General features: G+C 34.0%; 3 protein-coding genes across 11 annotated transcripts in view; 1 reads left to right on the forward strand and 2 right to left on the reverse strand.

Annotated features, from left to right (window-relative positions):
* LOC142984961 (uncharacterized) overlaps nucleotides 1-4,481 on the forward strand; it is a 51,980-nt gene extending 47,499 nt beyond the window's left edge. For 2 of the 3 annotated variants that reach the window (XM_076132862.1, XM_076132863.1), the window contains one exon: nucleotides 2,392-4,481. In XM_076132862.1, coding sequence (XP_075988977.1) covers nucleotides 2,392-2,579 — 188 coding nt within the window. In that variant the 3' untranslated portion in view covers nucleotides 2,580-4,481. The remainder of the gene's footprint in view (nucleotides 1-2,391) is intronic. The other variant, XM_076132864.1, reaches the window with a different exon arrangement.
* A 2,310-nt stretch (nucleotides 4,482-6,791) lies between these two features.
* Nucleotides 6,792-8,932, reverse strand: Tapdelta (Translocon-associated protein delta). The gene is made up of 3 exons (XM_076133340.1): nucleotides 8,585-8,932; nucleotides 7,608-7,764; nucleotides 6,792-6,947 (listed from the first exon to the last, which is right to left on the reverse strand). The coding sequence occupies exons 1-3, from the start codon at nucleotides 8,828-8,830 to the stop codon at nucleotides 6,847-6,849; spliced, it is 504 nt and encodes a 167-aa protein (XP_075989455.1). The 5' UTR covers nucleotides 8,831-8,932; the 3' UTR covers nucleotides 6,792-6,846.
* A 2,699-nt stretch (nucleotides 8,933-11,631) lies between these two features.
* Chi (LIM domain-binding protein 2 Chi) overlaps nucleotides 11,632-15,049 on the reverse strand; it is a 47,352-nt gene continuing 43,934 nt past the window's right edge. For all 7 annotated transcript variants that reach the window (XM_076133360.1, XM_076133361.1, XM_076133366.1 and 4 more), the window contains exons 8-9: nucleotides 14,916-15,034; nucleotides 11,632-14,368 (exon numbers count right to left, since the gene is read on the reverse strand). In XM_076133360.1, coding sequence (XP_075989475.1) covers nucleotides 14,204-14,368; nucleotides 14,916-15,034 — 284 coding nt within the window. In that variant the 3' untranslated portion in view covers nucleotides 11,632-14,203. The remainder of the gene's footprint in view (nucleotides 14,369-14,915; nucleotides 15,035-15,049) is intronic.

Here is a 15,049-nt window from a genome sequence, read left to right on the forward strand (position 1 = left end):
CTAGTTCCTTATTGTGTTAGATAATCTATTTGCTAGATAAAATGACAGGTAACTATGAAAATACTGTCGAAATAGGGGAGTCGGCTACCGGTCTAATCAGCTACTCTTTATGAAATGTCAAAAACACATTTTAGTACAGAAATAGGACAGTGACGTCACTGTTTCGTATATTTGTTGGTATCAAATGAATGCATAAAAAATGTTTCAGTCTGCAATAATTGATATTATTATTATATTACAATTTCAACGTTATTTACGAAAAAATTATACAGCCTTAGAAAGCGTTTTAGATGAGTTTAAGAGTACTAGTATAATTATTGATGCAACTGATAAACCCTGATCAGTGGTGATCAGCGCTAGCACTAACATTAGGTCGGGGCAAAAGTCTTCGCATTATAGTATGTATGAACTTGTAATAAAATCTCTTCTCTACACAAAAAAGCTCGATATTTGGGTACCTCACGAGCTCACTGAAAGAAACCTAATGAACCGTGTACTCATTTGTGATTCTTGAAGCCAAAGAGATTTTATTACAAGTTCATACATACTATAATACGAAAAGACTTTTTCCCCGACCTAAAATGATCAATTACTTCCCTTGCATTTATTAAACCTTGGAAATACACTTCAGTCTTTTGATTAACTTTTGAAAATAAACCTCGGTATTTTGGTGATGTTAGTTCAAGATATTTTTGCGACAATATTTTGCTGATTTGTACATATTAGCGGGTTTAGAAAACACTATTTTTAAGCTCTGAACAAACTTTTTAATGATAATTTATGTAGACTAAAACAGTTTTTTTTCAAAGCCTAAAAACTGTACGTTGATCAAGAAAATTAGATTATAAAGAATATTCGTAAAATATTTTAAAAATAATGACTACAATGCAAAAGAAAAGTAATTAACAGTTTGGACATTAATTCTAAAATTATAGAAAATAATACATATTTTTATCCAATTTCATTGTTATAAAGTTATTAATATTATTTTATCTGTATCCAATTTAATTGTTATAAAGTCATTAATATTATTTTATCTATATCCAATTTAATTGTTATAGTCATTTATATTATTTTTATAGCTAAATATAACGAAAAAAGATAGTTATCAAACATTACTTCAAGCTTCTCGAGTCACTTTGAAAAGTTTGTTCAGAGCTTTCGGTAAGGTCTCTTAAGGTCTCTTGAGGTAAACAAGACGACCTTTTTTATATAAACTAACTTTAATTGTATATAATAACATCTAATCATAAATAACCTTTTACTAATATATACGTTTATATTTGTAAATAGATTTTTTCTTGAAGTATTTTTTGTATATACAATTATCGAATTTTATTTTAAAACTCTTCCAAATTAATTTTCAAATTTCTTGGCCTAATTTCAAAGCTTTTTTAGAGATTAATACTTTAACTTGATGTATATAGATGTTATTGTAAAATAATAAAAATTATGAAAAAAATTGAGGTATTTTTTACAAGCTACGATTTGATGTACAAAATTATTTGTCAATCATATTGTCAATGTATCTATATAAGTATGTATTTAGAAGTATATAAGTATGTTTATCAGTTATTCAGTTACCATAGTACAAGCTCTGCTTAGTTTGGAATCAGGTGACCGTGTGTGAGTAGTCCTTGTAGACTTAATGACGAAGACGTAAATAAATAAATAAATAAGACGTCTCATGGTAGAATTTTTCGAGTAGATGACGTCTCATGGTAGAATTTTCCGAGTAGATGACGTTTCATGGTAGAATTTTCCGGGTAGATGACGTCTCATGGTAGAATTTTCCGATTAGATGACGCCATATGGTAGAATTTTCTGAGTAGGTGACGTCTCATGGTAGAATTTTCCGAGTAGATGACGTTTCATGGTAGAATTTTCCGAGTAGATGTAATGTAGATGACGACTCATGGTAGAATTTTCCGAGAAGATGACGACTCATGGTAGAATTTTCCGAGAAGGTGTCATGTAGATGGCGTCTCATGGTAGAATTTTCCGAGAAGGTGTCATGTAGATGGCGTCTCATGGTAGAATTTTCCGAGAAGATGGCGTCTCATCGTAGAATTTTCCGAGTAGATGACGTCTCATGGTGGAATTTTCCGATTAGATGGCGTCTCATGGTAGAATTTTCCGAGAAGGTGTAATGTAGATGACGTCACATGGTAGAATTTTCCGATTAGATTACGTCTCATGGTAGAATTTTCCGAGTAGATGACGTGTCATGGTATAATTTTCCGAGAAGGTGTAGAATTTTCCCGGTAAATTTCAAGGGACATGTAGACTTTTAATGTGAACGAAATGTTTTATGTAAACGGAATGCTAGACTATCTCGGAAATTCAATATTTTAGTTGATTAATCACTTTAATCCTAAAATTCCTCTTCAGGTGGGACCCTCCGCACTCCCGAACCGTACCGGAAACGCCCGACGCTGCCCGACCTGACGCTGCTTCCACCACAAGCGCGCCAAACGGCCATAGACACACAAAATGGCCGACCTCGCGCCAAAAGCGTTGACCTACCTGCTGTTCAAGTGCCAGTTAGAATTAAACAATTAGAAGGAATGAGTAAATAATTATAGTTTTAGTTTAATATAAAGGCCCGTTTTATAATAACATAATTTGAAGAATTACCTAAATTGTAAGAAAAGTACTTTAAGATCTAAGCGTAACTAACGACATCTATGTTTCAAGTTATGAAACGGGCTTCAGTTCTCGGGTTAGTCGATTTTTAGATAAAATTTCTTTTTAGATAAGTTTGTGTTACACAGAAAAAATATCCAAAAAGAATTTAGAAACTTTGATTTATCAGTTAAACATTAAATGAGATACTTTCTTACATTAAATATGAAACTTTTGTAAACATGTGTGAAAAAAACATTTTGCAATATGAAACATCGTATTTGAAACATAACATTAACAGGTTAAAATCGGTAAATATTAATTCTCAATTTCTGATTTCTTTCAAAAAACTTTCGCACTAAGAATTTCTCTTGTGTCGCGGGGACTTTTACAAACATACAAACAATTTTCTTACTCATGTCGCAAAATTCATTGCAATTTGTTTCTATAATAAAATATTTAAATAATTCATGTCTCTCATCTAAATCGACTAACCGGAATAACTAAATGAAAAAAAAATACTAAAATACTTTATACTCTTTTGTCAATTCACTTAGAAGAGAAAGGGTATATAACGTATACTATTAATAAGTGCAATAATTATTATTTAATATTATTTTATTTAGATTTAAAACACCTTTCAAATTGTTTAAATATATTTCTCCTAAATCCTTTGTAAAACTTGACTGATGAATATGACAATGAAAAATAACTTTGCCCAATAATTAACTTATATAGCTATACTTAATCAATTTCTAACTTACTTGTAAAGAAACCTCTACTATCATGAATTATTAAAAACTTTGCAAATCAATTGAAATGTAAAAAAGCAATTTACAGTACAATTATTGTTTTTATTGGGCAAAGTTGACTCCCCTCGGCAAAGTTGCCAAATCTGACTTTAAGTAACTGACGGACTAAACATGACTTAAATCTTGTCAGCTCTGAAATACTCTGAAATTACAGAATTTTATCCTAATGCCATTAGCCCCCTTTACACACACACTCTATCGCGCATGAAACAACAATCGCGTGTGAAAGAGCACGCGTGTAAGGGGAAAAGAAAGAGCGGCGCTCATCTGTCCGCGCCCGCGAAGAAAATCGCTCTCTCAGAGCGCGCTGCTTTCCCGCGCGTAATACTGTACGCTTCTAAGAACGTGCGATATAGTGTGTGTGTAAAGATGAGTATTCACCGCTGATTTTCAATAAACAAAATCAATATAATGGAAAAGATCTCTTTATAAAATATAATGTATTTATTCCAATATTTGATGCCCTGATGCCATTTTATTCTCCCAAGCCCTCCTCACTGTCTAAATGTAATAAAACCATTCTATAATCTGTATAACGGCTCCCTTCTATTTTTGAGCCAAAATTCTTACTTGTAGGTCCAGCGCGGGTGATGGTTAAAGCCAATTGACTTATGGATAACTTAACTGTTGGATAAAGCCACAGATAATGAAAAAAATACCATTTCTATAACTAGCTTCTTATTGTAAGATGACAAATAGTCACTAAGAATCGATTTACAATAATGAAATGTTATAATTTTGTGATTATATTTTGTCCGTGGTGGACTAAAGTCGCCTGTAGATCTAAGCCATTGACGGACTAACCGTCTCTGAGGTCAATTTAGCGGTAGTTTATCTATTCAATAGCGTTTAAACTCATTAAAAATGACTGAATAGATAAACTACCGCTAAATGTACCTCAGAAACCGGGGCAACTCCCTCCCCTGTGCTGGTCCTAATAAAAAGTGCAATTACAATGCATTCGCATTAACTTTTAACGTAAAAGTTGTATTTACTCGTTCGATCTGTACATATTATGATTTTTATAATAAACGTTTAAATAAATATGTGTTTTATTCAAACTAAAACTCTCGTTACAAGGAGTCGACGGCGACGATGGAAGTTAGAAAAGTTTAAGTTTTGCGACATCTGTCGTGCAGTAGCTGAACTAATACAACAGCAATTCAATATCAAATTGTATTAATTCAGCTACTGTACGACAGATGTCGCTACGTTGTGTACCAGGCTCGCATAAACTACAAAGAGATCTTTTGGAATTAGAATGTGCGTAGCGACATCTGTCGTGTAGTAACTGAATTAATTCAATAATAAATTAAATCGTTATTTTAGTAGTTCAGCTACTAAACGACAGATGTCGCAAAACTTAAACATTGACTACGATACTGATTTCAAAAGATCTCTTCACAAGTTATGCGATCCTGGTACTCCAATGTGATGACAAGCGCTAAACTCAAGAACGGCTCAACCAATTCGACTATAGTTTTTGTAAAATTGTCTTTAAGATAGATACTGGAATAAAATGGAGAGAAAAGACCCCAAAAAAGGGTGAGCGTATAAAAGAAACTCGTGTTAGTTACGCAGTAACATTCCACGTACTTCAAGGAATATTATAAAAAGGAATGAACTAGATGGGGTCAACTGCTCCCGAGATTTGCGCTTAGCGACAATTTAAGATTAATTTTTATCTTATAGCTGCCCTGCGCAGCTCTGCTTTGTCTTCTTTGCATTTTTTTCTCCTCATAAAAACCTTTCTCATGTCTTTAAAGACCATTTTGCAAAAACAATAAGGCGAATTGGTTGAGTCGTTCTGTGACTCTGTGTTAAGTAAGCGCTTGTCATCGCATTTGAGTACCAGGGTCGCATAACTTACAAAGAGATCTTTTGAAGCTAGAACCGTAGACAAAATTTAAGTTTAGCGCCATCTGTCGTGCAGTAGCTGAATTAACACAATAAGAATTTCATACATTATTGATTATGTATTCATTCGGGTGTTATACGACAAATGTCGCTACTAACATTTTTTTTTTTTTTAAAAGACCTCTTCGTAAGTTATGCGACCCTGGTACTTCAATCCGATGACAAGCGCTAAACACAAGAACGGCTCAAGTTCGCTTTATTTCTCAGCTAGTCTAAAATGTAAAAATGAATCTAAATTTGTTGCTAAGCGCAAATCTACGCAGCAGGTGAACCGATTTAGCTAATAATTAAATATTTAGCTTATTCCTTTTTTATAATATTCCTGAAAGTACGTATAATGTTGTTGTCTCCGTGTCTTATTATTCTGTGTCCGTGTTCCGTTCTTCCACCAGGTGGTAGAAAAGCGATCGGTCTCCTGGATTTTTACCTCTACATAAATTTTCAGCTAAATCGATTCAGCCGTTCCTGAGTTGTATAATTATAGTGATAACACGACTTTCTTTTAAATAAGTACATGTAACTAGAGCAGTGATAGCCGAGTGGTATAAGTTGACACCTCCTACGCAAGTGGTCGCAGGTTCGAATCCGAGGCAACACACCAATGACTTTTCGAAGTTATGTGTGTATTAGAAATAATTATCACATGCTCCAACGGTGAAGGAAAACATCGTGAGGAAACCTTGCATGCCTAAAATTTGTTTAATACATTTATTGAGGGCATGCAAAGTCCCCAACCCGCACTTGGCCAGCGTGGTGGACTCAAGGCCTAACCCCTCCCTCATTACGGGAGGAGACCCTTGCCCAGCAGTGGGACAGTAAGGGGTTAAATTTAAATTTACATGTAACTAACTGGCCTACGCAGCTCTGACAATTTTCCAAAAACTAAGTCGAATTTGTTGAGCCATTCTTGAGTTAAGCGCTTGTCATCAGATTGGAGTACCAGGGTCGCATAACTTACGAAGAGGTCTTTTTAAATCAGTATCCTTGTCATAGTTTAAGTTTTGCGCCATCTGTCGTGCTGCAGCTGAAGTAATACAATAACATTTAAATATATTTTTGCATTAATTCAGCTAATGCACGACAGATGTCGCTACTAACCTTCTTTTAAGATCTCTTTGTAAGTTATGAGAGCCTGGTACATGACGTAGCGTCATCTGTCGTGTAGTAGCTGAATTAATTCAATAATAAATATAATTGCATTTCTATTAATTCAGCTACTGCACGACAGATGTCGCTAAACTTAAACTTTGTCAGCTTGGTACTAAATGCCGTTTATATAACGCCATCTACTGGTAAAGGAAAAAACGTACACACAATCACGCTTTTGTGTTATTTTAAGTTTTGATTGTTTATGATTTTGATATAAAGTAAAATGAAAATTCTATCTCCATTGAAAATTACAGTTAGTATTTACGTACTCAAATAAAATATGACATATAAAAATAACTTATATCTTTATTTTTAAATAAAAAACAATGAACTAATAACTTATTTAGGCTAAGATCTTGCTCTTGTTACGTAGCGCGGTGTACGCGACCAGGATGGAGAGGGCTGTGGCAAGCACTTCCGAGTTCACCCACGGACCGGAGTAGCCTGAAATAATAACAAAACAAATAGAAATATTAGCTAAATAGCTGAATAATCACTATATTTCGACTTATAATAAAAAATATTTTTGATGTAGAAGTAATCTCGTGTTTTAAGTAAAATCTTGCAATGTTTAAGAAGTCCAAAGGATGCGCGTTTCTCTACAGTCAGTACTATCGAGTATCGTGAGATTGACATTTAAAATGTACTGCAAAAATTGTTTCTGCGACGCCCACTATTTCAGATCTTTTCTTTTTTATTTTCAGAAATTTTCTTAGCCAGTTGTTGATAGTCGATAGTGAAATAGAATCGCGCTATGGAAACAAGGGACTCTTAATATTTGCTATCATTTAGCAGTACTAGCATGCCCTGTATCTGTTATAGTGACTTCAGTTACAGTAAATTGAATTTAAATATTTTGTTAAATAGATTTCTTATAGCAATATTCCAACTGGACAAATAGTAAGAACAGAATCTTATTTGTATCAATTGCCAGACAGACATTATTTATTTATAAACTTCAGATACAAAAGTTCTATAAAGGCAGACTTATTCTTCTTCTTATCGTATGGTTAGTGGTCAACATAGTGTCAAAGTTGTTTAAGCCACCTGAAGTCCTTTGGCATGGCTTTCTCGACAAGTCAAAAAAAAGGTGATGCTACTTACTGCCAGGGTGGTGGAGTTGGATAGCGATGAGAGGAGCGACAGTGGCAGCAGGGTCAGCACGGCGAGCACGACGGAGGGAAGCCCAGCCTTCCTCGTCGAGGATGTGCACCTCGTGAGTGCCGGAGCGAGCCTTGGCGGGCTCCTCAGTCCATGATACCTGAGAATTAATAGTTAAATGTTAGAATGTATATTATATTTAGTTGCTTCATTCTTCAGGTACAATCTTTATGGTTATGTTTTATCATAGGTATACTAATAAATAAAAACAATAATATATGATTTTAATATTTTACTATATTAAAATCATATATTATTGCTTTTACTCAAAACATAGTTACTTGAGGTGTCATTTTGTTAGAATTTGACAGTAAATACAAAATGATTTTTCAAATAATAACAATTACTATAAGAATATTGGTTGTTAGCAAAAGAACTGTAATTTTTCAGTAAATACTTTTCATTTAACAGCTGTGATCACAAAAACTCTAAATTTCTTATGTTTGTTTATGCAACAGACAGTCTGCAGTTTACTTAATGAGTTGGCTGTTCTTTTGCTAGGTAAAATGAACTATAGATAACCACAGAAACTAGTATACATCATATAATACAATTCTAAAGTAGGGTTATGAATTATGTTAGAGAAAGGACTAACCCTCTTATTCATAAAAATATATGAAGTTATGAAAGGCTTATAAAGAGTTTTGTTTCTTTCACTCCTTAGTGAAATGAAAAAGAGAAAACACATTATAGTAGTTTTTTTAACTAAAATAGGTTTATAAATAAAAGGGTAGGAATATAAATGCTATACACATTATTGGTGTCAGAGGGTATTATAAAAATATAATAAAATTACTCTCATTACCATTATTTTTACTCGAAATACAGAACCAATTACCTAAAATAAGCCTTCTTATAAGCACTTTCAGTTCATTTTGTAAGATATGGGATGAAAATGAACGGTAAAGGTTAAAACGTACCTGGTATTTGTTTTCAGCGATGCGAGCAGCGGTCAGCGGCTTTCCTTCAACTTCAGCGTACAGGGCGTAGTTTTCAGGCAGAGGATTGTCGCATTTCAGTGTAAATTCTGTGATATAAGCTATTTGTGTCACTACTGTTGCGTCTAAACTTGTGAACGATGAAGCTTCCACTTGTGGGTTTGTGCAGCTCTGTGCAAAAGCAACAGAGGCGAGCGCGAACAAACAGATAGCGTACTTTGTGACCATTTTGCACGTTTAACTATAAATTGTGACTAAAAAGTTTTAATTTATGAATTCTTCAATTTGCGCTCGCACTTCCAAATCCCAATCCACGTATGAAATGTTCCGTTCGAAAACGCGGTCAGAAACTGATGACTGTGAAAGTGGTTTCGAAACTTTATAGAAAATATTTCAAAACTACCAATATAAATAAAGATTTTACTTTTATCGTCAATAACTTGTAAGAAAATACTTAAATTATTAAAACAATATCAATCAAAACTATATCAGCAGTTATTTTGCTATAAAACAGTTGAAACATCGCTGGCCGTATTTCCTGTTTAGTAGGTTTTGAACGCACGTCCCAAACGTCAGCGATGACGTGTGGATAAAATGCCAAGTCGATCTATTTTGAACTTTCAGCTGCGTTCAAAATTTTACATCAAATACTTTCTAATACGTATTACGATTATTAGAATTAATTTTAACCTTTTCACCGCCACGGACGTTAAGAGACGTAAAATTGAAAATCGCTCACGACGCCATCGACGTGATAGCACGTCAAAAATATCACTTTTTTATAGTTCAAAATAAACATACAACAATACGTTTCAAGTGTTTTCTTTCTCCTGTTATTATTACCTAAACATATTTATTACATTATTACACAAAGACATATAATAATTAGACAGTTGTACCTGAAAAAAAAACAAAGTAAATCATCATGCAAAATGTATAAATTTAGCCCGCAAATCCACGCCACAGACGTGAAGACGCGTCAACTAGTGATGTGCAAGGAAAAGGACTACAATCTAAACACTTTATGCAATATTTCGAAAACAAATTGAAATACTTCACTCCTTTCTGAAAAAAAAATTTTTTGTCTGATATGTTTTAAATTAGATTCAATACAAACCTAAATATGTAATAAAACTACCATATCTAGTGATAAACTCATGACTAAATAAGTGCAAATCGATCATTTTGTGGCAACTCTCGCGCATCTCTATTAGCGGAATCCCTTACAGTGCTTCGTACGCCACTGACGGAATCAGACGGCGCGCTCTGACGTCACCCGCGCTGCTGGACACTCGTAGTGTTGTTGCAATACGTTATTAATAATAGGTACATAAATTCTTGTGTATAATAAATTTTTCGTACACCATCTGCGCCACAAAAATGTCTTCAAGTCAAATGACGACAGAAGAGCTGTTGAGAGTGTTAGAAGGTGTAGAAGATGATGTTACATATTCTGAAGCAGAATCTTTAAGGAGTGACGATTTAGAGGTAAGTTATTGTTTGAATACATTAAACAAACAATAAAGGTATTATTAATGTTGTAGGACTAACAAAAAAACACAGTTATCATGCCAATACGTACTATCTATGTTTATTGTACCTTTTAGGTATAGTTACTACTTTTGTCGTTATTCAATATTAGAAATATGTTATCACTACATAGTATATTTGTATGCTTAAATCTTTAAAACTACGCAACAGATATTGATGCGTTTTTTTAATAGATAGAATGATTAAAAAGGAATGTTTTATGTATAATATTACATTCAAGAAATAGTGGAGAAATATTGTTATTAAATACCCGTGCTAAGCAGGAGCGGGTCACACTGGTACATCTCTAATATAAGGCGGCAAAATTTGAAATCGCAGCGCTGACCACGCCAGTGGCGTTTCTTAACGTCAAAAGGTGTCGTCACAACTGGGATTAGTGCTGTGACTTTTTGAATAAAATATTTGAATTAAGTACTTTTTTTATGCAAATTGTTCGTGTATATCATTGTTATTTTTGGGTAATGAGTACTGAGTAGTGTAAAGTTGACACATGGGAGAAATTCAATAAAATTTTGTGGTACTTTTATGCAATTTTTACTCATAATATAAGAACACGTAAAATTAATCGAAGTTTTATCGATATACACTTTTCCCGTGACTATTATTTTGTAGGTATAAACGAAGGAATTTATTGCTTGGCGTGGGGAACACCGATTTTCAATATTACTCTGGCGGTGAAAAGGTTAATTATTTTTAGCAACAGATTTTATAGACATTATTAATAACGCATATTTTACAAAAATAAAATAAATGACTAAGATACAATTTATACTCGATTAACTACCTACTCTGACTGATAGTTTCTAGATAGCCACATTAACTTACGAAGCTCTTTTTGGTATTGTCTTGTGTCCGCAAATATTTGTTTATTGACTTTATACAGTTTTAAAACATTTTTTTTTAAATAACTTCATAAAATTAGTTTCCAATTTTCTTATAATTGGGTACTTGACAATAGTCAAATCAGCTCTTTATGAAAAGTCAATTCAAAATATACAGTAACTTCAGGATACTGTATATTCATTGGAATCAAATGAGTGCCTAATAATGTTTCGGTCTAAGAATTACAATTTAAAGATTATTATTTTACGAAAACAACAACCTGCTTTTAGATATTCGAAAAGCATTCTTGTTTATCTCTTTCATTCAACCATCGTTTAATGCCTAACTCAAAGAAATAATCTTTATAAGGCCAAAATTAAGACAAATATCAGAAGATTTTTTATAGTTAGGTACCTATCCAGTAGGTATCGAAAAAGATGCTTAGCATTTAAAACTGTATCGAAAATGTATGAATACATGATTTTGAACTGTTTGCAATTTAATGAAATTAACTAAAAAATGCTAGTTATTAAATACCTACCTACTTAAAACTATTTTAATACAATACAATCATATCAAAATAGTACATTCCAAGTTATTTAGTTTAATTCAGAAGGGCTCCTTATAGGTAAAGGTATAAAATAAAACAAGATATATATAATTTATCCGTAAAGGCCTATATTTATTGATTTATTTATATTTGTTGACATATTCCTTGTGTGGCCGCTTCCAAGTGAAATTGTCCAAGTATCAGTGGGGCCCGTTTCGGTAGGAACGTTACGATGTTACACAACTGAGCTTACCCCGCAACAATATGTACACAGCGCCATTACTCGCTGTTCAACGCGCACTTACACGTACGGGACTCGAACCCGCGATCACTTGTTGTACAGCACCCGTAATGTGACACCATCGTACATTTCGCTTAGTAAGACATGAGATTTGCGTATAGAACCGTCCTGTGGCGCGTTGCGTCCCCTCAGGCGGTATAAACCGGTTACTACCGGTATCCGACACACGGCTTAAAGCACGACACATTCTTATATTAAACCCTATTCTCTACATCTCTCTTCAATACTGTTAAGAGCCCTTAAAACCATCAAATGACAAATATTTACGTGAATCAAAGTCTCTACTAAATTTGTTGAATAAATTGTAAAATTTTAACAACTTGTTGCAGTTGTTTAGTCACGTAAATATTGATCATTTACAAATAAGTATAGCAGGGACCCTTTAATTTCATTTTTCTACACATACGAACGCAAAACTCATATCTTGCTATGCAACTGCACTTAATGTACCAGTACACTAAATTTTATAACTAAACGAGTTGAATCACTGACATTGTCTACAGTGGTTTAAATGGGCGCATTTTTTATTGATGTTGATAATTAAAATGTTTTGAAATGCTTAAAAATGTGTAGTACAAGTGTTTATACACAAAACTGAAATAGGATAACGCAAGCAATAAGTTTTTTCTAGGTATAATTGACAGTTTTTCAAAACTTTATTTAGAACAAAATTCTAGCAATCTTCGTCACAATAATTGTCTACTTTTCAAATTTATATTATTTTAACCCACTTCTAAAAAGAGAAGTTTAAAAATTCCGCTTTATTTTACCGCGTAGACCGATTTTAATGATTCTTTTTAAATTGTTATGTAGTGTTTCCGATGTGGTCCCATATATTTGTTTAGAAATTGATTTTTTTGTAAGAATGATTGCATTTGAAGTCATAATATGATTCTCTGGCGAATTTAATCCAATAACATCCAATACAAATAATAATTAAAACATGAAAATATAGTAATTAGTTGATAGTTAATTAATTAAATTTACTTATTTAAGTTATATTTTCATGTTAACGATACATAGCAAGCCCCTGCGATAACTTTTTCGTGCCCTTATTGTAAATAATTTTATTTTAAGGAACCTTTTGTTGTATAAAGTTTAAGATTGTGCGTAGTATTTTCAGGGCACTTTTTAATCATTAATCTAAATTATTACTTGTATGTGATTTATTTGGATTAAATGTGGCCGGAGAATTAACACCTCAATAGAAAAAATAATATATTTAAGAGATCATTTGCTAAACCATTGTTAAATTAAAAAGCGGCTGCCTATAACCTCGTACTCACGTTACGTTAACGCCAATTCCTTACTTCAAAGTGTCAAATTTTCAAATAATATTTACTTTGGGCGTCAATAGTTCTAAATTATAAAGACAGATGCGATACAATGTACTCAATAATCTGTATTTCAATCATGTTATTGAAATATTTACCTGCATTTTGAAACACCTTTTTAAAACTTGCGTATTCTTGTCTTGGTAGCAGATACAGGAACTTTTCATACCTAATTGAACCACCATAGACACTTCTGTTCAACTCGTTTAATCATAAATAACATAGGTGTCACTCGATTACTGCTAACAATATCTCCCTATAAATCGTATGTACGACTAGTCGATTTAATCGTACATACGATTGGACAAATCCGCGCAAATTTAGTCTTAATAGACGAAATCTATGCGAATTTTTAAGCTCCTTTCATATCTACATAACATTAATATTATTACATATACTTTTCACATAGATGTCCCATTATGCAATGATATTAATGCCTGTGTTGTGTTTGATATATTTATAATTAAGTTCAAATAATTTGTGGCTTTTTGGCTGTTTAAGACAGGAATTTTGCTAAATATATGTTTGATTAACCAAAAGGATTGTTTTTTGTAAGTAAGGTTTGTTAAAGTAATTTATATTGGTGTATAAAACATATATTCAGTTACGTAGTTCAGTTCATGTAGTCAGAATCTTAAGTTATCCTTAGTCAAAAATAATTGACTTTTAAAATTTTATGTAATTTGATATTATTGATCTTTTTTGGTACACTGTAAATATATTGCAAGGGGCAGACTTACGTCTGTCTCAATGTGTAAACATTGAAAAACATGTTCAAGACGCAAATTACATACATTAAATCACGTCCATTTCCCATAGGGGTAAGCAGAGACCAGAGTAACCACAAATTGATGTACTTAATCACACACATATCGTTCACAAACCCCCGGTTTCTGAGGTACATTTAGCGGTAGTTGATCCAGACATATAGACAGTTAGAACAGACGAGCTAGCGCTACATGTGTCTCAGCAGCCGGGCACAGGTGTAGAGGTGGCGGAGGTCACACGGCGGGCGCGGGCGCGGCGGGCGTGGCGGCGGGCGGTCAGTGCGGCTGCGGCGGCGTCTTGGCGGGCTCGGCGGGCGGCGGCGCGCTCCACTCCACGGCGTCGCCCTCGTACTGCGTGTTCTCGAGCCGCGTGATGAGCCGCTCGTCCTCGTCGCCGAACTCGCCGCCCATCAGCGACGGCTCGCCCACCACCATCACGTCCTGCAACAAATGCAGTACACGTGTTCATTGTTCGTATTAACAAATCTAAATATCAAGAAAACAATACATACTTAAAACTATGTTTAAAAGAGTCAATACGAAGTTTTAAGGCACATTCGTTTGCCCTGCATTCGAAGTCAAATCTAACATGAGACTGGCGATTTTAATGCTTCCACTACTTTAGAAATAAATACTTTAGAATAAAATAAATATACGAGATGCTGATTTCTCTAAGCACAGATTACATACATGTTGTAACAATATTATACCTTGAAAAAAAAAGACAACACTTTTTTTTATGATATACAAACATTTGTCGCACGTCTGTCTATTTTTCGCCTTATACACAACAAAGTTCCGACCCTCGGGTCACATCGTATGTCGGCATGTTAGTTCGCCAGCTGATCGTTTTGTGGTATACGTAGGCCGCCGTCATGCCTCTGGATTATGTCGCATGTCGGCGAGTGGGCCACTTTGGTGTTAGTACATATTCCTCGCGTTAACATTAATTATCTAAACAGTATTGTTCTTAATAATGTGTATTTACCTGTGATGCGAGGCTGAAGTTAGGTCCAGGTGATCGTTTCTTGGCGGGCGCAGGCGGTGCAGCGTTGGGCCCGCCGCTACCTTTACGCTTACGTCGCTTGCTGGCCGGCCGCTGGGACTCTGTACAAACAAACA

Source organism: Anticarsia gemmatalis, chromosome 29 (assembly GCF_050436995.1).
Source record: "Anticarsia gemmatalis isolate Benzon Research Colony breed Stoneville strain chromosome 29, ilAntGemm2 primary, whole genome shotgun sequence".
NCBI classification, from domain to species: Eukaryota; Metazoa; Arthropoda; class Insecta; order Lepidoptera; family Erebidae; genus Anticarsia; species Anticarsia gemmatalis.